Here is a 25,869-nt window from a genome sequence, read left to right as displayed (position 1 = left end):
CTGGGGCACCGATTAAGAAGCGGTTAGGACCGCCAGGGGGGTTAATTTTCCAAACATCTTGATGAATTACCCAGTCCCATAAGCAACCACCCCAAGGGCCTGGAAGGATACGGTAAGTGGGGGCCCAAAATCCTTTCACGGGTCCATAAGCCCGGAAGGAACACTGTGAGCGCCAACACCTCCATTTAGAGAATTTCCACGTAAGTTTCCAAGGCCACAAATCGAGGGGTATACTCGATGTATTAGTAAGGGCAGTGGGCCAGCGCTGCTGTTCAAGGTCCTTACGTAAGGAAAAAAGGATAGTGTTAAGATAATCCTGTACTTCTGAACACGCTTGGTCCCACTGCAATGCCTTTCCTGATGTGGCAACCTGGTGAACCATTTGCTTAAGTAGGTCCTGGGTAACAATACTTAGTGCCGAAATAGTATGGAGTGCGCCTATACCGGCCTTCTCCTCAGTTATCTGAGCCCCGGAAATAAACCCCTGAGCTTGGTCTAGTTGTCCCAGATGACTGTCATGTTCCTGCATTTTATATAGAGTCCAGGCAGACGCTGCAGTGTTGGCACCATGCAGTAGAGTATCAACAATATTTCTTCTTTTTTTTTTTTCTGCAAGTCTAGCTTGTTGCTCTAGTAGGCGTATAGCCGCACCTTTAGAGCAATTAGAATGAGTACTAGTAATTTGGAAGTGAGTGAGAGGTATGGAGAAATGGACAGTTCCCAAGGTAGCATTTAGTATTGTTCATCTGAACCCTGATAAATGGGGGTTTTCAGTGGGCTCATACCACAATTGTTGGCTTTGCACCTGAATGCCCTTTTTGGCCAGTGTGATGTTGATTGAGTGTGAAGGGGTGTATTGAAGTAATGTGCAAGTCAGGTTTTCAGTGATGGGAATGTCCTGAGCACAAACAAACCCTACAGCAGCTAAACATATTCTGTTAACAGTAACATTAGTTCTTGTGGCATGAGTGGCTACAAAACATTCGGGACCCTCGTCCGTGAGGGGCCAACATGTGCCTGGGATTAGCATAAGGTTTATATTATGGTCAGTGTCCCATGTATCTATAAAAATTTCGGCTTGGTCAGATTCTCCTGTGTATGTTAAATATGAGGTTATATTACGATAACTAAGGTATACCATACCAAACGCATTTCATTTAACATACCGTTGGTACACTTGACCCTGCAAGGAGAAAATTAACTTAGTTAGACAGTAGGAAAACAAATTAGTGGAAGAGGGCCTAGGCCATTGCCTGATGGTTGAGGTTTTGGGTAAGTATGGATCTGCATGGGGCTCAAGGTGGGTACGACTTTTTGAAATACTAATAGATGGGGTTACTATGGGAGGATTACTTTAGAGGAGGGACCGTGGGGGGAACAGTGGAAGTGTGGTCTAGTAATTCTGGAATGACGTAACATGGCCAGGGGACCTGTGGTGGGTTGCAATCAGCTGTACCGGGGAGAAATCCCAAATACCAATGTACCCCACATGACCAAGCCTGTCGGCCACAAGAGCCTCCCTGATACCACATCACGTAACGTCTTTTATACCATGGCCAATTTTTAACGTCCTCTATAGTAAGAGTTTTGGGTTTAGCAGTGGAGGCTTCTCGAGACCTTTTTACTTTTTTCCTTTGTTTGGCAGCAAGGTTTTGTTCGTCACACGGAGTGGAACGGGGAGTGATTTTTCCCTTTTTTTTAACTGCTATCCCGCACATTGGGTAGGGTGGAGTGGTTGTTTTGGCTTTTGGTTTTCCTGTTGACAGGAGACGTAGCGAAGTAGTCTTTTGGGCAGCAACTGAGAGTAGGTAAGAGTCATAAATGTCCAAAAGAAACATAAAGAACATTAGAATGGTAATAAACCAGATAGAGGGCAACAGCCACTTTCGCACTTGAGCAGTCTGTTTGATCTTGGTCTGTGGATTGGTCATGATGCCTTATGTAACCTGCCGACCTCGAAGGTGATACTTGGGTTTTTGCTCAGGTTCACCTGCTGACGTTGTCAGCCGAGGTTGTAGAACAGCCGGGGTACTGATGGGATCCAAAGGAGGCGTTACCTTCTTGCAGTGAGATGCGTGTACCCAATTTGGGAGTCCTTGGCACTTTACTGCAGTGTGAGTAGTCAGTAAGACCTGGAACGGACCTTTTCACCTGGGCTCCAAGGCAGACTTTCGTTGGAACACCTTACAGCAAACCCAGTCACCAGGCTCCAAGGGATGGCATGCGGTCTCAGCTGGATCTGGTAGGGCACTTTGGACCTGTGAATGAATAAATCTGACATGTCTAATTAGCGTCTTGCAATATTCTAGTACATTTTCATCACTGAGTTGCAAATGCTGGGAGTTTGGGGATAGGGGCGGAGACACTGGCATTTTCATTGGTCTAGCCATGAGAATTTCATGGGGAGACAACCCATGTTTACGCATGGGAGTGTTCCTTATTTGCATTAGTGCCAGAGGGAGTGCATCCGGCCATTTAAGGCCTGTCTCTGCACACAGCTTTGCTAGCTTGTTTTTTAGATCCCCATTTTTGCGTTCCACTGCTCCCGCGCTTTGAGGATGGTGAGCACAGTGCAAACGTTGGTCCACATGAAGGGCCTTACAGATTTGTTGAGTGATTTGACCTGTAAAATGGGTTCCTTTGTCACTGTTAATTGAGACAGGGATACCAAAGCGAGGAATAAATTCCTTGAGCAACTTCTTTGCTACAGTGGTTGAGTCTGCCTTGGCGCATGGGTAAGCTTCCACCCATCCAGAATACATGCACACACACACAAGTACATACTCATATGAACAACACTTAGGCATACTTATAAAGTCTATTTGGATGTTTACAAACGGTCCCCAGGGCGGTGGGTGTGCTGCCTGGGTGGTTCGAACCGGTCGCCCACTGTTGTATGCCAGACAGATAGGGCATGTTTGGCAGTATTGCTGGGCAATGCTTGTAAACTTTGGAGCATGCCAATATTTAGCTACAGAAGCAATCATCCCCTCCTTGCCTACATGGGCTAGCCCGTGTGCTAGCCGGGCAAGGTGTGGGAGCAGAGCCAAGGGTGCCACCAGGCGACCGTCTGGGGCATACCACAAGGCATCCTCTGGATGTTTGGAACATCCAGACTGCCTCCAGCAGTTTTTCTCATCTTCTGATGCTGACTCCTGTGTAAGTGCTAAGTTCTGTAAAGAGTCAACTAAAGAGACGGGCTGGGACATACAAAGAGCAAATATTTCAGTAGGAGCCGGAGACCCGGAAAGGGCCGCTTGCCTGGCGGAGGAGTCCGCCAGTGCATTTCCTCGAGTAACATCGTCATGGGGTTTTTTATGGGCTGCACATTTGACTACAGCAATAGCAGACGGTAACTGTAAAGCAGACAAAAGAGCATTGACATATGGGCCGTGGCTAATAGGTGCTCCGGTAGAAGTAAGAAATCCCCTATATTTTCACAATTGCCCATAATCATGTACTACTCCAAAAGCATATCTTGAATCAGTATAAATAGTAACAGACGCTTCGGTTGCCAAGCAACAGGCTCGAGTAAGAGCAAACAGTTCAGCAACCTGAGCTGATTTTACTGAAGGGAGAGAGAATGCTTCTATAGTACTGTGTTGATCGCATACAGCATAGCCTGCTACCAGCTGCCCTTCCGCATTTCTTAAACAGGAACCATCTACATAATAAATCAACTCGGGATTTTGCAGGGGAATATCCTGTAGATCAGATCTGGGAGCAGATAATTCAGCAGTTACAGATAGACAATCATGGGGTTTCCCATCGGTTACCGTGGGGAGAAGAGAAGCAGGATTTAGTACCGGACATCTAGCCAAAGTAACATTTGCAGCATTTAACAGAAGCATTTCATACTTAGTGAGTCTAGAATTTGAAAGATGCTGTGTTTTGCTTTTAGTCAAGAGAGCGGTGACAGCATGAGGAACTGCAACAGTTAACGGACTGCCGAGAACTAGGGAGGCGGAGGCTTCAACTAATATTGCAGCTGCTGCAACAGACCGGAGGCAGGGGGGTAACCCAGCTGCTACCGGGTCTAATGAAGAACCAAAGTAAGCTATGGGTCTGTGTTTTTCTCCGTGAGTCTGAGTAAGAACACCCTGGGCTGAGCCCTCTCTTTCATGACAGAAGAGAGTAAATGGTTTTTTATAATCGGGTAAACCGAGAGCAGGGGCTTTGGTTAAAGCAATTTTTATTTGTTGAAACGCTTCCTCTGCTTCCGTGGGCCATGGAATAGGGTCAGAGATCTTATTAAGAGTTAAATCTTGTAAGGGCCGCACAAGAGACGCATAACCCAGAATCCATTGTCTACAGTAGCCTGCCATTCCCGAGAATCCCCTGAGCTGCTTTTTTGTAATTGGCCTGGGGATCTTTTGAATTGCCTGTACCCGCGAAGAAGACAAAGCGCGTTTTCCTGCAGAAATATCATGGCCCAGATAATGCACTACAGGGAGACAGAGTTGTAACTTTTCCTTTGAAGCCTTATGACCCTTTTGAGCTAAGGCTTGGAGCAAAACCAACGTATCCGCTTTTGAAGCTTCCAGAGAGTCAGAAGCAAGCAACAAATCATCTACATATTGTATTAAGACAGACCCATTTGGAAATGAGATATCATCTAGATCTTTCTTTAAGATTTGAGAAAAGATAGTAGGGGACTCAGTATAACCTTGGGGTAGTCTGGTCCAAGTATATTGAGCTCCCTGATAAGTAAACGCAAAAAGAAACTGACTATCCACATGAATAGGAATAGAAAAGAAAGCAGAGCACAAATCTATCACAGAAAAGTACTGAGCAGTGGGAGGTATACAAGAGAGAATAGTAGCAGGATTTGGAACCACCGGAAAAGTTGGGAGGACAGCAGCATTAATAGCACGTAGATCCTGTACGAATCGCCAGGTGTTTTTCCCGGGTTTTCGGACGGGTAGAATGGGAGTATTACATTTACTTACTGTTGGAACTATGACCCCCTGTTTAAGTAGAGCAGAAAGAACTGGACGAATCCCCTCCTCAGCTTGCTGAGAGAGGGGATATTGCCGGACTCTAGGAAGAGGTTTGCTTGGATTAAGTCGAATTTTAACAGGTTGAGCAGAACAAATGCGTCCTACTTGGTTAGCATGCTCAGCCCACAGTGAAGGGGGTACCCTTGCCAGTAGTTCCTGTTGCAACAAGGAAAGACTGGGATCGGGTTTCCGATCTGGGGCTGGATCAATTTGGAGGAGACCTAAAACCTCATTATGAGCCGGATCTGGGACCTCTAAAAAGACCCCTTCTGGGGAGCAAAAGATAGTGCAACGAAGTTTGCATAATAGATCTTTTCCTAAAAGGTTTACAGGGGAGCATGGACTGAGGAGGAAGGCATGGTCAGCAGAAAGAGGACCGATAGATATAGATAGAGGAGATGACACAGGGTGGGGAATAGGAGTATTTCCTACCCCCACAGCAGTTACGACTTCAGAGGAAAGAGGTACAGTAGGGAAATCTTGTGCTTTTAAGGTAGACCTAGAAGCTCCTGTATCAACCAAGCAAGGGGTAGGGACACCATTTATTAGACAAGAAACGGTTGGGCCAGTTTGATCCACATGAACAAGGGGGGCGACGACGATGTTATTAGTCTCCTGGCTTTCCTAGTAGTTAAGAGCTGGGGCTGGCGGAGCAGGAAAAGGCAATCCTTCCTGTTTTGGAAACTGTCTAGGGGGTCGTGTGGGACAATCCTTAATAAGGTGTCCCTCCTTTTTACAATACCGACACTGGTTTTCCCCTAATTGGGGACAATTGGCTCTCCAATGTCCTACTTGCCCACACGAAAAGCAGGCTGTGGAACTGAGATTAGTCAGGGGGCTACTTCCAGCAAAAGGTTGATTTTTAGTTACAGCCTGTCTTGACCTTTTCCTGGGCCCTTTTCCAACAGTTTTGCATACTTTGGATTTGTAAAGCCATAAGTTTAGATTCTGTTTCATCTTTCTTTCTTTCTAACTGGCGGTGGAAGTGCTGTGCAGCTGCCAGAATTTCTTCTAAATTTTTACCTTTCCAATCCACTAAATTAACCCTTAACTGCTCTCCTACCTTTGGCAAGAGTTCTTGCACAAAGGCTGCCACTACTGCTTGTGTGGCCGTTTGTTCTGCATTATTGATCCCTGAATGTCTTTCAAACACTTGCTTTATACGTTCCATATAATCGGCCGGATTTTCTCCCTTACTTTGTTTACAGGCATTTATTTTGGCCCAATCCGTTTTCCTTGGGCATACATTGAGAACTTCAACAATTAGGTTATTTCTTCTTTGGACCAAATCGGCCTCTGACATCTGGCTGGGGTCATCCGGCCAATTTGCCCTCACATAGAGGCGAGTAAGGGTCTCTTTGGGCACTATAGCCGATAATAGCTGGTGCATATCAGCATGTGAGGGGTTATAGCACTTGATTATCATTTCCAATTGTTCTTGGAATTTAACGGGATCTTCCCTGATTTTTGGAAACTTTTCGATAAGGTTATAAAGATCACCTGGTGACCAGGGAGCATGCACTGTCATTAAACCTCCCTGGCCTCCTGGCAGCTGACGGAGGGGGAAAAGGGCAACAGATTTAGGTGGGTCGGGGATTTTTTCAGCCTTTCGCAGAAACTCCTTACGGCGGGTATGAAAAGCCACTGCATCAGGGTCGTCAGAGACCGGGGGGTGGCGGAGATTTAAAAGGGAGTCATATTTTGGTGATGTCACAAATTGTTTCATCTCTGCTATAGTACTTGACAGCCGCTGTAGCGGCGAATTTGGAGATAATTTGTCCCAGTTAATTTCTCTGCATTCCCAGTCTATATTTTCTTCACCTGATGCCTGTTGCCAATCGTCTATACATTTTTCTCCCACTGCTACTATAGCTAGAGCTTCCCTTAAGTCGTCGGACATATCAGACCGGGGCGTAGACCCACCTGAAGGGGTCTTGGGAGGTGTTTGTTTATCAGAACCTGAGGGAGATGAGGGAGATGTGGTGTCTGGATGGTTACCTTGATTGTCCTCTGCCTCACTTCTATCTCCCGGTCCAGCCCCACCTCCTGCCTGAGCATCTGGGCTATAAGCGGGCGGCCTATTAGAATTATCGGGCCACTGTCTACATTCCAAGAACAGATCAATTAGCTCATCGGAAGGGGGTGAAGGGTAGATTCTTTTTGGGGCAGTCGGTTTCGGGCGTGTTTGAGACGGGCAGAGGGGAACTACGTTTAAGGGAGGGGGACTGAGCAAATTTTGAGCACTATTTAATTTTTCCTGTGCCTCTTTAAGTTGGGTTTTTAGTTTTTCTTGGGTATCTTTTAACCCCCTAACTTGGGATTCCTGACGCCTTTTACCCATTTCATCATGCCATTCAAAATAAGCATCAAACTGTCCCTGTCCTACAGAGTTGGCAACAAGAGCACCCCTGAGGTGCACAATCCTATCAAGATCAAAACTGCCCTCCACTGGAAATTGCAGTTTTGGGTCGTCTCTAGTATACCAATTCCACTTTTGCAAATATCTACATGTTGACGGGCCACGGTGCACATACATATAAGCAGCAGGAGTGCCTTTTGGTGGGATTGAGATCCCTTTAGATTGGGTAGACCCCATTTTCACTTCAGCCCTTTGTTTCACACAAGCCTTTCACACCAGGGAAGCGCTAATCAGGATTACCACGGTTCTAACACCGGTGGTGTCTTTACCTGCCCTGGGCAGGGGAACTAGGTGGAGTAGGCTTTCTCTGACCCGCCAAACAGCAGGTACCTACAAGGAAGGAGGTAAAGGATGGGACGGGCTCCTTTCCGGAGAACCCGCGGTCCCCGCACGCCTGTCGTTAGCCCAGAGCACCAGCCTTAAGCCAACGATGCTTCTGAAGCTACAGACTCAGTGGTACGGTTTTCCTGGGGGCTTCCCTCCTCTCCGAGAAGGGAAGGGAGCTTATGGCTCCAGTGGGCAAAATAGGGACTCTGCGGTCCTGTAAGGACAGTGCTCGAGGAGCGGTCACAGGGTCATAGGTCGTGGAAGGGAAGGGAAGAGGGACGGGGAAACACACAAGCACCCAACAGGCTAGCCACTTACCAAGGCCTGCCAGCTGGGAAGCTTTACAATCTCTGCACATACAGAAGCTCAGCTGTGGGGCTTGCTTTCGAGACACTCCCGGTCACGAGCGTTCGCTTCGCAGGAGGCTCGGGGCGTCTTCCCACAGCTGCATTCACTCTGGCCGCTTGGCCCTCACACACACAGACACAGGCACTTTCTTGACACAGACGTCAAGGCGAAACCACGGAACGCTGGAACATTAAACCCGGATCCCCATCAGACCTGGTAGGAAGGGGACCCCTGATCCACGCCTGGATCAGGACTCTCCGGACCAAAAGGAGCGTGGTCCGTGGGTTGTTAGCGGTACCTTTGAAACCACGGGAGCCTCTGGAAAGGCTAAAACCTTGGAATCTTAGAAACCTTAGAGAAAGGGCATCTGGTCTGTCTGATAGCTAAAAGTTCGAACCCAGCTTGTGACTTACCCAAACCGGAGCCTACAGACTAGTCCTCTGCCAAACCCCATAGAGATTTCAAAAGGTCTCTTACCTTTTAATTGGGCCTGGGGGTTGGAAGGAGACTGCCTGCGGTCCTCCGATCCAGGAGAAGCCCTCTTGTGGTTTCCCGGCCAATGCACCAAAATTGTCGTGGAAATTGACCACCAGTCAGTTGAGTTGATCAGACAGCCTGAGGCTCCTTTATTGATTAATCATAGATTACAAGCATATATGCAGGGAGAGACGACAGGACCTCTAGCAAGAGGGAAGTCGCTCTACCTTACAGCAATAATACCTGGGTTTATAAAGCTTAAAACCGCAAATTACCATATGAGCTTATACATCCGAGGATACCATATTTGGTTAATATAATGACATTTCTTAACCATCTGCAAAACTTTTACCATTACAATACCGGTTATGAGCTAATTTGCAAGCCTGCTTTTTGCAACTTCCCCTTTATACGGGTTTTTGTTAATGTCAGGACTTTGACACCTGGTTTTCGCCTACTTGCAGTGTCAGCAGCTATGTTTTTTAAGCAAATTTGAGGAACTTGGGCCCAAAATGCATGTTCGGCCAAGTTTATTAGAGGTTAATTTTCTGTGTGCACAAGCTGTTTATTTGGCAGTGATGGAGGGGGTTTTTTTAAGGGGCTTTATGTCAGTTTAACCCCCTATAGCAGCATTCTGTGATTTAGCAGCATTAAGTAACATAATAGTAGCGTATAACATAGTGAAATTAGAAAGTGAGCCTCAGGAGGGTTAGTATAAATCAATGTTTTAACTTTGCTATATGTTACTGTGATTGAGGCCTAAGGCCTTGATATGATTATTAACTTGATTAAGACCCGGCCTCTGGGCCTGGGGTCGGCTTTCTTTATCAGTAATAAAGACCTTTCAATATAGTTGTTAATTAAAAGGATCATGCAGCAACTTTTGGAGAACATGAATATATACAAATCAGCAGATCCAAATGATCTTTAAACCCTAAGGCCAAGAGAAATAGCTAACAAATTTATTGAACCACTAGCAGTTAGTTCTAAAGCGTTTTAGAGAACCAGGAAGGTTCTAGAGGACTAGAAAGAAAATTAACTTGATACCAGTATTCGAGGGGGGGAAAAAATCAGATGCTGTCAGGATTATTATTCTAAATTCAATCTCAAATATATATATTATAAAATCCATTCAGAAATACAGAAATAGTTCTGTTTTTGAAATAATACAAATGCAAAAATGTAGAGAGATAAAGTCAGTTTGAGATTCACATTTTCTTCTGAAAATGTTATACCTACTATGGTTAAAAGTAATTAAGTGGGACTACTATAACTGAAAAAGATGAGTCAGAAGATTTGTCAGTTTTATTTTGTGCACTTTACAACACTTTGCATAGAGACAGTGTCACTCCTTTGTTGATACTCAGTTGCACCTGTCTCTTGCACTAGCATGCACTCCCTTTCCCAGTAAGCAATCCAGGAATTCTCTTTCAGCAAGGGGCTAAAAATGATGAGACAGCAAGTAGGCATCTGCACAGAGAGGTGGAGGATGACGGTGGGTGGGCCAAAAATATAGTCCCTGGTCTCTATGCACACAGCTGTCCATTCTCTAGATTGGATCCTCGGGCATAAGAAACAGAGCTACTCCTATATCTTGATCAGACCACTTCCTGAAAAATAACTATTCCTTTCGTAAGACAGGAGGAAAGCACTGCTCTGGTCCACTTAAGAAACTCTTGTTCCCTCCCAAATTCCAGAGAAATTAAAGAAAACTTCACCCAGCAAAGAGGTCAATAAAAGTATGTGACTTAGTAAAGCAATTCAACCATTCCTTGACTACTGCTATAGACACACCATCACCAACACACGTTCTCCCAGCTGGCCATCTCCATATTATCAGAGTTCAACCTGTAATAAAAAGAGCAGGAAGGAAAAAAAACTCCAAATATCGGGGGTGGAGATAATGGTTTGATGGAGACACTCAGAAACAAGGAATTTTTACAAATCTGTGCTATTGGCATGAAGGAGGCAAAGAGATTCTCTCTTCTGCCATGGAGATAGCAAAGTCATGCCTGGCATAACTTTTTTGGACCATAAATTGCTCTCTAAGACCAGATTGCCTCCATTCAATCTTCGAACACAGCATCTCTTACTGCAAGAAATAATTTCAGAGAGATGGCATTCAGTAAGTGATAGGCACTGAGAACAAGCATAGAGCAACATCCTTCAATCAATCTTCCAAGAATTTGGCCCATTCATGAAAGTAGTCAAAAGCACTGATGGTAACTGAGGCTGGCACCTGTGACTTATGCCTGCCCTTTCTGGGTGGTAAGAGTAGAAAACACTTTGAGCCTCTAACTAACCAAGATTGTTAATTCCTCCTTTTGGAATTTATCACCCACATTACTACATGCAGTAGTCCAACCATACTGAAAAAAGATTGCTCAGTGCTAGAGACTGTGCAAACTATCTCCTAGTGTCTAACACAGACACACACACCTCGTGTTTTATCCAGTCAAGAAGCTAGCAAAAAGTCTCCAAAGCAGTCTGTCAGCTCACTGAAAATGGGATCCCTCTCAGTCAGGCTTGAGGTCAGGACAATGACAGAACTCGCTGCTCCTTTGATGGCTGACATCCTCCTGCCTGTAGTATCGTGCTGGACCTATTTACAGCATTTGGTGTAATTGATTACCATATACTACAGTCCTGTTTTTAAGAAGCTGAATAGAAACAGCCCGAAACAGTTAGTCTCAATCCATATGCAGATAGTCATTACTAGACTCCATCTCCAAATTTCTCCCCTGCTGAATCACGCAAGGCTCAGTCCACTCCCTATACTGTACAGTATCACAGTTGAGCCTCTGTTGTCTTGCCAACTCCCAAGTCCCAGCAACACTCACACATCAACCTGCTCTATATCTGCTTTACGTCAAATCTTAACAGCACAATCTCTCTGCTTTCTGATGTTTATCTGAAATCAGCAGCTGGCTAAAGTTTAACTCTGGCAAGACTAAAGAAATGCTGATGGGAAGAGGGGTGTTTCTTTAACTTCCCCATTATTAGAGTTGGTTGGAAAATTATTTCATGAACACTTTAATTTTTTTCCATTTAAACATTTTTGTCTACATTTTCTGATCAAGTCAGTTTATAGACTTGGAGTTGTTTAAGATTCTTCAGTGCTATTGGATGCCAAAATAGCCATGGTAGCAAGAACAGTCTCATCTGCTTCTAACAGGCCAGAAGATTGTGTCAGATCCATTCAGACTCAGATCTGACCAGAGTGATCCAGGTTTAATTATTGCAACTCTTCTCTAGGAACAAATCCCACATCCTGAATAAGCTCCCAAAATATAGCAGCCTATTTGCTTAGCAACACAGGTTGCTGTTAACAGATTACCTCAGTACTCCACTCTGCACTGGCTCCCCACTAAATATAGAGTCCAGTGCAAGTACTCATTCACACCTATCCCTCTACAACCGTGAACCCTTACAAAAGTTACTTTCCAATGTAAATGGAAACTATTGATCAATAAGTGGAGATGGAGGACTTTCTCAGAAGCTGGACCTGGACTATGGAATTCACTGCTACAAGGGATAAGAATGACCATGTAACTAACCACTTTTGCAACTAACTGCAAAACTCATTTCCTCTGCCTAGCTTTGCCTCCATAAATGTATCACATATACCAATAAACCCTGTAAGCAATTCAATTACAGTACCTATTTCTTGTGGGGTGGGAAGGAAGAGACATTTTAGTTCCAGTTTTTAAATACTGGCATAGGGGGTGTGTTCAGATGCTATGGGATGGGAATCATAAATGCATAGTCTGACAGCCATTCAATGATGTTACTTTGGACCTGTCCAAAAGGCCCTTGTAAATTTATGTAGAGGAACAGGGTTGTTTTTTTTGTTTAAATCAGAACATATTGTCTAAAAGTAGCTCTATCAGAAAACTGATTAAAAAAAAAATCAGATTGATAGTGTTCCTTTAATTATAGTTTCTGCTAAAACTTAACATCACTTATTTACTGCTAGTGCCTTATTTACATGTTCTTGATCAAAGATGAGACTGATTATACAATGTTTTTATTTATTTATTTATCCTCTTGCTACTGGGAATCATGATTTTGAGCCATCGTGACTACTGACACTGGGATGTTAACTGTGAACTTCTTTGGCTGGATCAACAAATTGTACATTTAACCATTTCTTTTTCTGTTCTTTAAGGTATACATTTTACAGGTCTGTAAGGAGATTGAGTTATCACCTTTGAACTCTGATCTGCAGCTAGCTGAACTTAGATTATTAACAAATATGTCTGTTACCAATGACTACCACCATATGATGACAAATGCAATTCCGTGCTTTCTTCATTTGCTTTCAGAAGGAAATGAAAGGACACAGGTACTGTTTACTGTACTATCATAACCAGATAGTAACCAAGCTGCTTAACTTTGACTGAGATGTCTTCCAGTTTAGATTTGCCTTTTTTTTTTTTTTTTTTAAACCATCAGTTTCTAAGGTACTCTGTGGTGTATTTTTTTTTAAAGAAAAATAATTTTACAATTCAGTAGCTATAACTAGTGGAGAATGTGTAAAGGACTTGCGAACATTACCCAATTGTCCTCTCCAGTGGAAATTCCCACAGGAGGGAAGAGTACTTCACAAGGATCGTCTTGCAGCGTTTCTCACCCCAAGAGTTTCCAAGACTCTCTGGAGATGGAGTCTTGTTTTTGCCCCCGTATTGCTGGATGCTATAGGAGACCAGAGCCATCCGCACAGCAGTCCTGTGCCTTTGCAATGGCTCTAGAAACCCCACCAGCCCTTTCCACTATATGACCTATCAGGGAAAATGAAGTAATGCTACCACTGCTTCTCAGTTTCAACTGCCCCATGGACCCCATTATAAAGGATATTGCCCCTGCACAGAGATGGGGAACAGATAATAACACCACAAGCTTTATTACCTTTCCTAGCTAATCTCTGTGGTGCTGCTGTGGAAAATAAAACTCCATTCATCCCTTCTCTGCGTGTGGAATGCACCATCCCAAAACAAATGAGAGCCCTCTATAGGATCCCAGTAAGTACATAGTCCCTTGGAGGTAGATCACCACCACCCCAGCACAGGGCAAAGGAGATCTGCATGTGGAGAGCTCCACTGTTGCATGGGTCACTTGCGGGAGGATTCTCTGCAGCTTGAGGTCTTCAAACCACAATTTGAGGACTTCAGTAACAAACCCCTAACCTATGTCTGAGTTATTGAAGTGGATGAGTGAGATTCTGTGGCCTGCATTGTGCAGGAGGTCAGACTAGATGATCATAATGGTCCCTTCTGACCTTAAAGTCTATGAATCTCTGGAGACTGTGAGCAAAAGTTTGCTCTCAGAATCACATGGTGATCTTAACTCTGGTGTTCTTTATCTATCTAATCTATCTGTCTATAATATGGCTCTCCTGGAAGTTGTGTATCAGGGAGAGTAGGTCATCACAGTCAACAGCCATCTTGTGGATCTGACTCACAGAAGACTTTTATTATGTTGGGTATGTCTGTGACCCTAATTACTATGAGTATAGGCTCATCTGAATTTTTGTCATAGTTGCAATGCTAATAGAAGACCTGTTGCACATGTGAAGATACTGCTTCTTAGTGGTATTTGAAAAAAGGAAAATTGTATATTTATTTGTAAATTACTACCAGGAATAATGTGAATCTTTTCTTCTCCTTGTGATGCTTCCCGGGGGTACCCATGGTTGTGAGGCACCTTGCTACCAACTGCCCTTAGCATGAGGAAGCCTTGACTGTGCCTGCTGTGTCCCCAAATCCATCAGTCATGGGCAACATAAATACTGCCTATGCAAGCCTCACTGTCTCTCTACAGGTTAGTGATGGGCACACTAAAGCCTCTGAGTATCTCCCTAGAGTGTCCAGCCCCTGTTCTGCTAGACCCTTGCAGTATTCCCAGGTTCACTGCTTCCAAAGAAGCAGTACAGCCCAGCTTACCAGTTTCACTCAGATAGCTACTCTGCTTCACATGCAGCATGTAGATATGTTTATATTGAAAACAAGTAAAAGTTTATTTAACAAAGTATAACAGCTCAAGTGATAGTAAGTAAAAGTATTGGAAACAAATGTCCAGATATAAAATCATAACATGCACTCTAGAACCTAGACTTAATTAACTCAACATTTTCATGTCTTATAGCGCAATGCTCACCTAAAATCCTTCCAGTATTTTACAGCCAGACTTGGCTGTGACCCTCCAGTTATAAGACAAACACACTGTTTGCCTCCTCAGTTGAAGGATTCAGGGAATAACTTTGCATCCCCAGATATACACCAAGAATCCATTCTCTTTACTCATAAATGATCCTCTCCTGTTGTTTATTTCTTACTGCAATTTTCCTCTTGAAGATTTTGCAGTGTCTTGATTGTCATTTGGCTCAGTATGCAAACAGGCATCCATTGTGAGACATATAATGCCCAATATACTCATGACCAGACAGATCTGTTACCTCCTGTCTGAACGGAATCTGTCCAAAACATGTCACCTGCTAGTTACCTGCCTTAAGAACATAATTTTCTGTACAGACATTTAAGGAATTACATATTATCCATCCATACATTTTGCAATGGTTATGATGACCAGGTGGGCTCTGGGCTCTTGGTATAAACATCACATGACACCCTTTAGTGAATTATTATGCATATACCTCATCCAGTGGATCCCAGGAAAACTCTATGCACCCCCTCTGCCAGTTGACACTATGAGGTTCCTGGGTCACACTCCTCCATTAGGACAAAATTCAGAGCTAATCTAAGTTGGAGCAATTCCGCTGACATCTGTACATCAACTCACACCAACATTTAAATCTTGCTCACTCTTCTTCCATAAATAGTTCCATTGATTGATCAGGGCTACTTACGTAAGTTAAACAATCAGCAGTAGTACATAAACTAGTAGTAGATGCTTTAAAGTACATGCCACGAGATGGCGATTCAAGAATATTAGACTCTCAGAAATAAAAGGATAGAAATGTGCTTCATGCGTTCAATCGGAATTGAAAATGCAGTATTTAAAAAATCTGTAGTTATGACTAACACAAATCCAGCTTGCTTTATTCATTGCAAGTAGTCTCCCAGAGCCCAGTGGGACTACTTGCATAGTAAGGCAAGTAGGATTTGGCCCTAAATATCTGACATCCCTTGTATTTATCAAGGCAACAGCTGACTTTAAAGATAGGGTCCTTTGATGCAAAAGCTACTGTCAAGTGTTCTGCAAAAGCTAAAGGGAGTTGCTGCCATCCCTCCAATTATGGTGCTTACTGTAAATCACTGGATTAAATATCTTTCCAAATCTTTCACCTCTGTGACTTCACTCCCAGTAACCTGTTGTTGGTCACCAGTCACATTTCCTTGTTCACATATCCAACACACAACAAGAATCATAAACTGTTTTAGCTCTGTCTCCCCATATAATCAGAGTTCACTAATATTAAAAACTAAACCTCCTTCCTAAAAATAGCCTGTTTTATTTGTATCTCTGATGCTCCTCCTTTGCCTGCTACTATAGATGTTGGCTTACTGAAATGTTGTACAGCATCTCCCTGCAGGTACACATGCCTCTAATTTCATGAATTTATCTCCTTCATCCAAAATTCTGGGGATTTCATGAACCCCCATCTTGTAATACCAAGGATTCTCAAATCCACCATTCCACAAAGCGTATCACTGATGTAATAACTCACAATCCTTTCCTGTATAGCTCCTGATAATAGCTCAGATACTGCACCTTAAGAAATGTAGCATACCTGCATCTTCCCCCAAAAACCACACTGTAAAATAATTACTTTTATATCTCCACGTAAATCATAGGCATGGACTTGGAAGGATTATATTTTATTGGGAAATGTCATTAAATGTAGACTTTTTTTTTTTTTTTACCATACATCCACAAACAGATGTAAAAATATTTTCAACAATGGTACTTGAAATTTATTGATAGGCGAAGTAAGAAAAATGCTGCTTGAGGATTAATCTGAGGATATTTATTTTGTGTATTTTGACATATTGATAATTTTGCATTTTAACAGTTATGAAGCTTTAACTTTTTGAATCTTAACATTTATTGTCATTAATGATAGCTAAGGTTGCAAGTCTGTCTCAGAGGTAATGGAAGTCGTGGATTCCATGACTTCTGCAGTGGCTGGTGCTTGGGCGGTGCCGGGGCCAGCCACACTGGCTGCTGCTCAGCCACCGGAGCAGCAGCAGTGCCCCAAGCCACTCCCATATCCCAAGCACCTAAGATTTAGTCAGGAGTATTTATAGTACAAATCATGGATAGGTCACGGGTCATTCATTTTTGTTTATTGCCTGTGACCTGTCCATAACTTTTACTAAAAATACCCATGACTAAATCTTAGCCTTAATTATTGTCTGCCACCCACCATAATTTCACAACTGAATTAATAAAAATAAACATGAATACTGTCTGAATTATTTAAAAATAAAAATAAAAAATTCTGCCATGCCAAGCCTAGTTATGTGATGGGAAAGGAGAAGAGATCAGCGTTAAGCCTTACTCAGCATTTCCAGACACCTATTTAGTTTTGTTTGTTTTTTAATACTACAACATTGTGAAAAGACTGTAAATACATATCAATTGCTAAAGAAAAAGTTTTAAACTGGGAATTATTTGTTATGCTCACTTCAGCATTAACTGCAGGGCAGTTCAGAACTGTACTGAAGGATAGAGAAGCACAAATGATTAAGTACGTCCTAAGGCCTCCTGAAAATGCAGTTCTACAAAGCGTATTGATTCCTGTCTCAGCTGCCTTTCACTGCATGTGAGAGAGAGAGTTTTAAAATATGGAATTAGGAGATATGTGCTGAACATCACTTAGTCACTTTTGTTGCATCCCATTTTTTATCTGCTTGTTGTCTACTTAGATTGTAAACAGAAGTTGGAGTTACTCCCCCTCTCACCGCCCCCCCAGTCCAATTTGCATGGTTGCAATTCTAAAATACTAAAATAGCTACAGTCCTATATTTAACACGCTAATACATCCGTTTGATCTAGGACTAAAGTACAAGGTAATACGTGATGTAATGAGATAGCAATCAACAGGTTTATAGATAAGTGAAGATATTGCCATTAACATTACACTAATTTTCATGAATGAAGAGTAAATGTAATTACCGGGGCATATGCCATGTAATCGTAACATGATAACATCCGCCTTTGTTCTTTTCTAGCAAGTGAATTGGCCTGAACACACTATGACCTTCTAGCATTTATTTGATATAAACACACCAGTCAATTGCTTTATTGCTCTAATCTGAGCTGGTCGGACAGCTCTCTGATGCCTGTTAGCATCATAGCTGGTTTACTAAACCGTGGATTTATTTAATGCATAATCCTGCACTACTAAAATCAATGGAAGCTGCATCATTGATTTCAGTGAGTGGAGGATCAAGCCCTTAGATATGAAAGGCCAAGTTCTCCTCTGTTTCATTGTGTAAAAACCAGAGTAGCTCTACTGAAGTTAGTAGAGAGAGCACACTGGAGTTACTACAGATTGACACCAGTGTAAATAAGAGCAGAATTTGCCCCTGCAGTATTTTTCCTCCTCTGTTGCTTTAGCTACAATGAATTAATTGTTAAAGGCTGACACTTTGCTTCTCTCTGTTCAAAAGCAGTAAATGAAGACAGTCCCAGTACCAAAGAGCTTACAGATGCAAAGAAAGCAAGGACAAACTGAGAAGCTTAGACCTGGGGTGGAGGGTGGCTCTTTTCTTGTGGACATCACTGAAGACGTAAATCTTTATTTGGAATTAGAGAGTGATCGTGTGGCAAATTCTGGTAGGGAGACTGTTTCATGCAAAGTTGCGGGGAGGAGGGAAGGCAAGGGCGAAGGAGACAGTATTCAGATTCTCCTCCCCTCACTTTAAGAGTTTTTCCATGTGAACTATTATGTTCTCATTTCAGATTCAAGTTCTGAAAGTACTTGTGAACTTATCTGCAAACCCAGCCATGACAAGACATCTTTTCAGTGCTCAAGTAAGACTTTTGCCATTTTCAAGTTGCTTCACTGCTGAACATTTTAGTACAAAAGTTCATGATGTTCTTATTTAATCTACACTTCAAATTGTATGATTCTTAAATAGCTGTACGTTTTTAATGCTGGAATTTTACTTTACATGGCCAAAGCAGGCTGAGACCAGGAACGGTAGGTAAAAGCATGCTAAGCCTCTTCCAGGTCATGCTATATCAGAGACATCACATTCACGTATGAAGATTCACCCATGTGCATGGTTAACATGTTCGCCATATGGCCACTGTTGGTCATGCTTCCTGTATATAATGCAGAATGATAAGGCTTCTGCAAACTGCCACTCTCTCTCCATCCCTTCCCACAAAACAAGGGCATTGGTTGCTGCTCATACATGAGAGACACAAAATAATATACCCAGTTGTCACTTTTCACTTATTCATCTACAGAAGGAACGTGGCCTGAGGAAGTGCTGCAAATCATTTCAAATGCATCCAACATTGCAAATTATCCTCACTTTCTCAACCACTGTTGTCTCAACTGTCATAACTTTTGCAGCTGAGAAAGATAGAAAATGCAATATACACAAAACATCTCTATCGACAGATGTACTGTTTTGATAAGACAGCTTTATGAACACAGTACCCCTCCCAATGCAGCTCCCAAGGCAAAGGTGGATTATGGATTTGTGGGGCCCTGGGCCAGAGCAAGTGGGGGCCCCCCTTCCCACTCCTTCCGCCTGCAGACTTCCTCCCCTCCACCCCCGGCCCTCCTGCTGGCAGTCTAGTCAGGGAAATGGGGCTGAGGTGCGGGGGCTTGCTCCGCTCTGCCTACCGGGCACTCCTGCAGGGCAGCAGGCGAATGGATAGAGCAGGTTGGGGCACAGGGGCACCCCAATTGGCAGGGGCCCCTGGGCACAGGCCCAGTGGCTAATCTGCCACTGTCCCAAGGTCTTTAGTACATGAAGTACTTTACCTTTCAGCACCTGGTGGTTGCATCCGTTTCAGCTATATGTAAAAGAAAGTTGATATGGTAACAAATTAAATCTAAACCACTTCAAGTTGCCTTTTAGCTGTACTGTTTTTTACTCTCAAATGAGCTTCCCAAAACAAAATCAGACATCACAATATTTGGTTTCAGTACTCCCATTTTAAAACCGCTTTGTGGGAGTCACAGGCACAAACAGCCTGACTGCTGCTCTACAGATACCATGTCTTACCACAGCTCCATTATTAGGATATAAGCAGTAGGTCAAAGTAAAAAAAAGTGGACTTTTGTTCTTGATGAACTTCCACTTCATTTGACTATGGACTGCAGTCTTATCAAGAGACATTGTAAGGTCAAATATGAGCCAAAAATGAAGCAGATGTATAAACAAGCTTGTATAAAACCTGAGACCAATAAAAATGTTTCCATTAACTAAAAACAATGTTTACCTCCTTCCAACAAATAAATATTTGTATTCAGTGTTTGCGTCCCAAATGATGTAATGTGATGCTAATACTTTAGAACCTTAAAGAGAAAATGAGTGTTCTTTTCATCCAAAATGAAGAGGGCAAATTAAGTGTAACACATGCTTGACTTTTAAAATAATCAGTTTAAATAATGTAAAGCATTCTTAACAACAGAAGTAAGAATTTAAAAAAGAATTAAGCTGACCTTCCACTTAAGAACATGAGTATAATGTATCATAGAAGCATAGAATATCAGGGTTGAAGGGACCTCAGGAGGTCAGCTAGTCCAACCCCTTGCTCAAAGCAGGACTAATTCCCAACTAAATCATTCCAGCCAGGGCTTTGTCAAGCCTAACCTTAAAAACCTCTAAGGAAGGAGATTCCACCACCTCCCTAGGTAACCCATTCCAGTGCTTCACCGCTCTCAGTGAAAAAGTTTTTCCTAATATCCAACCTAAAGTTCCCCCACTGCAACTTGAGACTATTACTTCTTGTTCTGTCATCAAGGACAACTGAGAACAGTCTAGATCCATCTTTGGAACTCCCTTTCAGGTAGCTGAAAACAGCTATCAAATCCCCCTTCATTCTTCTCTTCTGCAGACTAAACAATCCCAGTTCCCTCAGCCTCTCATCATAGGTCATGTGCTCCAGCCCCCTAATCATTTTTGTTGCCCTCTGCTGGACTCTTTCCAATTTTTCCACATCCTCCTTATAGTGTGGGGCCCAAAACTGGACACAGTACTCCAGATGAGGCCTCACCAATGTCGAATAGAGGGGAATGATCACATCCCTCGATCTGCTGGCAGTGCCCCTAGTTATACAGCCCAAAATGCTGTTAGCCTTCTTGGCAACAAGGGCACACTGTTGACTCACATCCAGCTTCTCATCCACTGTAACCCCTAGGTCCTTTTCTGCAGAACTGCTTCCTAGCCATCCCTAGTCTGTAACTGTGAATGGGATTCTTCCGTCCTAAGTGCAGGACTCTGCACTTGTCCTTGTTGAATGCATGTGAAATGAATTTATCCATCTCTATCCAGTCCCAGTAGACATGCTCCATAAATCAACATAAACTAGCAACCTTGGTGACAGTCACAGAGGTTATAGACATCGACTTTTTAACGTGCCAAGTGCTGCTCCTCCCCCCTGCTCTGTCCCAGGTCCCACCCCTCACTCCACCCCTTCCCCCAAGGCCCCTGCCTCTTCCTGACCCACCTCTTCCCACCCTGTTCTGCCACCTCCCCTGAGCACACCCAGCCCTTGCTCCTCTCCCCAGCACCTCCTGTCTGCCGCAGAACAGGTGCTGGAGGGGATGGGGAGGCACTGATCGGCAAGGCCTCCGGTGGACAGGAGGTGCTAGGGGGAGGGAAAGGCACTGATAGGGGAGATGCCGGTAGGTGCTGAGCAGCCACCATTTTGGAGTACCCAGGGGATTCATGAACTGTTCCTGTGATCCTCCAAATATATACCCCTCTGATAACAAATACATATGTGCCTAACTTTTAAAGCATGTTAGTAGTCCCACTGAACTCAGTGTGCATGTTTGCAGGATCAGAGCCTCAATAGCTAAATGACATCTCATTGGCAGGGGCAGGATGGAGAAACTGGTTCTGTCACTGCCCATTTTGTGTCAGATCTGTTGATAAGCACATAGCAGTGCAGAGTTGTCAATCCAGTACCTTTTGATAGCCCTGAAAATTAGGATAGTAGTATGTAGTTGTAATTACATGCTTAGGCTAAGTTTTTGAAAACTAAATTAAAAAGTTAACTGTATTTGGTCTTGCCCCTGATTTTTACCTGAACCAATATTTGAGTAGCCAAGATCAGTCTTTAGTATACCAAAATTGTATTTTTATCCTGTCTGCACTTTAAAACACTTTATAAATACTTGACATTCAGGCACTGTTCAAGGCAACTGAAATACCATTCAGAATGAAAACAATATTCCTGCTCTTATAAATGAAAATGGGAATTTTCCAGACAGCCACATTCTAAAGATTCAGACTACAAAGCATATGTCAGGTTGCAAAACACGAGCCAATTTTTTCCAAAAAGAAAAATGTGCAGTCCTTGCAATTCTTTGACATGCTTTTATAGCGCATGGTAGCTGTAATGAATATATATGTATGGTTCTATTTTAGTGAGTTTTAGTTGGAAGCTGTCTGGTTTGTAGATCAGTATTTTTTATTTTTTAAGAAATCATTGGTGTTTGGGGGGGGTTACAACAGGAATTCTTCACACATTTACTTCTCAATTGATGAATAAACATTACTTTTATGTATTTAATGTCACAGGCACAATCATTGCTTTCACTCTTTGACAACTGCATAAACAAAGAGATTCTACTTAGAGCCCTGATGTTTGCTGCAAATTTGAATGAGAATATGAAAAATGAAGAGGGCATCGTTACCCAGGATCAATACAGTGAAGATTCAGTTTTTTCTCTGCTCTGTGGGCATTCTACCCAATATACTAAGAAACTGGTATGTTTATTGCATCACCATGATACGGAAGTGAAAGAACAAGTTGCCAAAATAATAACGCAACTAAGAGGAGATACTAAAACGAGATACTCCGTTAAATTACAGTAATAGAAAATGTTTATTGAATGCTAAAATGAATTTCATTTCATGAAAGAATGAAGTTTAACCCACTGCTCTTATTTTGCTGAGCACCATTACATTACTGTAAGCAAGACAGCTTACAATGCATTTAATACTCTTTCAGAGTTATGCAAAACAATGGTCTGTTTAGTACTGACAGTCTCCTACACAAAACTAGTGTGTGTACATGACAGAGGAAAGACACTTTGGGTCAGGGAAATATTTCCATTTCAAATTTACAGTAAGTTATGAAACAACAAGCTCAACTTTTAAAAAGTGAACCTTAAATTTTAGTTATGTAATTCTATTAACTTTACTATACATGTGCAGGGAAATACTGGAACATCTATTAAGTAAAATTAATCCCCACATTATTACTTGGCTGAAAGCATAATGAGATTAGTCAAATTATATAAACATATTTTGAAGGGAACTAGAAACAAATGTAACAAGCAGCTTATAAGCATTATATTACCCTCTTAATTGCAAAGTGTATCAGCTCAAAAAACAAATGCACTTTGACTATAGAATGTAGAACATGTAGTAGAAAACATCTTGTACTGAAACAAGGCCACTAAAAATCCCTGAACAAAGAATTATAGTGGCACAGTTGTGTCACTATAGTTAAGGTTGCATCTTGACTTTTGTTTAAAGGTCAGTCTTTCTAAATCCTTTAAAATCAACATGCTTAGTTGCATTCCTCTGAAATTTGGTGTGCCTGGGGCGGTGAAGGGCATGGTTATTGATGTGGAGATATAAGCCCTAGAAAAAGTTACCATTTTTCAAAATGGTATTTTTGTTTTTTGCACAGAGCTAGGGCTCAAATTGCTGATGTGGGTCAAAATAGTCTGAGTTTTACACAAGCTAGTGCATAGCACCCACTAAGTCTTAAGGGAGCCCAAAATGAGTGGTATTTAAGAATGTATATTTACAGTGCAAATGCACCAACACAGAAAAACATTTGCCACTTTATATGCTTTATAGCTCAATTCTTGAAAGTGCTCTAAAATTAGAAATGTTATTTGAATGGCTTTTGAAATTTGATGCGCTCATGGGGGCACAGGGTAGTGTTAGTGACCATAACTTGGAGTCATTTGACCAAGGAGTTCTTGAGTTACAGACCACCCTCACCTCCCCCAAAATAACTGTTTCCTTTTACTGTTAAAGTGAGTGGTACTAAGGACTGGATAACTCACAGACCTCATTAAGATTGATGGCTGTGCACTCACCCTTCAATTAACATAGCCAAGGATAAGTAAATCACAAGCCCCTATCTAAGACAAAAGGTTGCTACAATTTGAGTCATGGATGGCAGATTTTTTGCAGGGGGAATAATCAAAGTCTTGGGGGGGGGGGGGGAGTAGACATGTGAATGCTTCCTGGGGGGGGGAAGAGATATTAGGGGGCAGTGGAATAGGAGGAGGGAGTTATATGGGGATAAGAGAGGGGTTGGGAGGCTCCAGTGAGGGAAGTGCAGCACCCCTGAACTCTGCCAGTATACCCCAATCTCCCTGCACTCCACACCTCTGTCAGTGTATCCCAATGTATGCACAAACTGCACACATCCACCATTTCAATTAGTCTGTGAGCTTTTTGGGGCAGGAACTGTTGTATAGTGGTGTGGGAGCACCACTGTAGTTTAGGTTGTCACAACTTTTATTTAAAGGTCAAACTTTAAGTCCTCTAAAATTGACATGCTTAGTCATATTCCTCTGAAATCTGGTGTGCCCCAGAAGACTGCAAAGTAGGGTTAGTGACCCAAATGCAGGGCCATTTGAGCTAGAGGATGTAGAGAGAGGCCTGAAAATAGCTATTTTTCACAATTTTTAGATGGTTTTTTGTGTATTTTGCACAGAGCTAGAGCCTGAATTATTGATGTGATGCAGATCAAAATCTGTCTTTTGAGTTTTACCCAAAGTAGTGCATGGCACCCACTAAATCTTTGAGGGACCCAAATTGAGAATGGTATTTAAGAACATGTTCTCCTCTTCACTTGTATAGATGTGGTCTGGAAGGATTGCAGTGAGTGTGCACTAAAAAAGAAAAATGGGAGGGGGTTTCTATGTATCCACTTCATGTTTGCCTCCTTGGGGAGCTACCCACCACTGGTGGTTCCAGTCCAAACCTTTGTACACCTGTATAATAAAGATTTAACAATGCATGTTGCTTGCTGCAAGTTGCTGTTTTTCATTTTATGGGGAGGTTTACTTTGAACACAGCAGAATAGTCAGCAGGGAGCCTAGGCAAAAGTTTTGTTATATCAGGTGGGGAGGAACTGAAAACCAAGGACTTCAGGGTGAGCAGGTATAGGGGTTGTGGCTGCAGAGGGGGCAGGAAATGAGGCAATAGCTCTGGTGTGGTGGGAAGGCAGATTTATGTGGTGTCCCCAAAACCACACAGCATGGAGGTTTGGAACTGACAGCACAAATACCGTGATTGCTGAAGGAAGAGAAACTTGCATGTTGCCAGCATGTGGATTCTGGCCAATTAACTGGATCACAAGGGTGCAGGAGAGCACAGAGTACATGTTCACATGAGCTTGCTGACAGCAGACTGACTTGAGTGGAGAGATGTGGTCTGTGCTGGCATATTTTTCCTACTCTGCAGCATCTAACTGCTAACTGTAGGGCTTGTGAAGTGGTTGTCCATGTGGTATTCTTTCTGGGGCATTGGCAAAGTGAGTACACAAAAGGATCTAGAACATCCTGAATGTTATACTGCCTGGGGAAAATGAGGATATGTGCATATGGAGGCTCTTCACAGGGAGGGAAGAGAGAAGGTGGCAGGGATTATCTATATTGATGGAAAAAACCCTTCTGTTAATGTAGGATATATCAGCACTATGCTGCTGCAGCTGGGCTGCCCACAGCACAGGCCTGCCCTTGCTCTCTTATGATTTCCACAGCCTTCAAATCTCTCTTCTGCTCTACATTTCCCAAAATATATTTTAGACAAGTGAAAAGTTCAGAAGCTGCAGATACAATGTTAGTATTAAACCACTAACAAGAAAAAAAGTGGGGGAAGTCCCCCATGAGACAGTCAACCTGTGGAACAATTTGCCCAAGGATGTTGTGAAGGCCAAGACTATAACAGGAGTTCAAAAAGGAACCAGGTAAGTTCATGGGGGATATGTCCATCTATTAGCGAGAATGGGCAAGGATGGTGTCCCTAGCCTCTGTGTGCCAGAGGCTAGGAATGGGTGATGGGATGGATCACTTGATGATTACCTGTTCTGTTCATTCCCTCTGGAGCA

The 25,869-nt window shown here is 42.8% G+C and overlaps 1 protein-coding gene across 1 annotated transcript in view; it reads left to right on the top strand.

Moving 5' to 3' along the window:
• The window catches only part of ARMC10 (armadillo repeat containing 10), a 31,263-nt gene extending 6,486 nt beyond the window's left edge, over positions 1 to 24,777 (top strand). Inside the window, exons 4-6 of the mRNA XM_030556863.1 lie at positions 12,740 to 12,916; positions 18,499 to 18,570; positions 22,308 to 24,777. Coding sequence (XP_030412723.1) covers positions 12,740 to 12,916; positions 18,499 to 18,570; positions 22,308 to 22,604 — 546 coding nt within the window. The 3' untranslated portion in view covers positions 22,605 to 24,777. The remainder of the gene's footprint in view (positions 1 to 12,739; positions 12,917 to 18,498; positions 18,571 to 22,307) is intronic.
• The last annotated feature ends 1,092 nt before the right edge of the window (positions 24,778 to 25,869 follow it).

This window comes from Gopherus evgoodei, chromosome 1 (genome assembly GCF_007399415.2).
Source record: "Gopherus evgoodei ecotype Sinaloan lineage chromosome 1, rGopEvg1_v1.p, whole genome shotgun sequence".
NCBI classification, from domain to species: domain Eukaryota; kingdom Metazoa; phylum Chordata; order Testudines; family Testudinidae; genus Gopherus; species Gopherus evgoodei.
The sequence above is the reverse complement of the archived record's forward strand: the minus strand, read 5'-3'. Positions and strand labels throughout refer to the sequence as shown.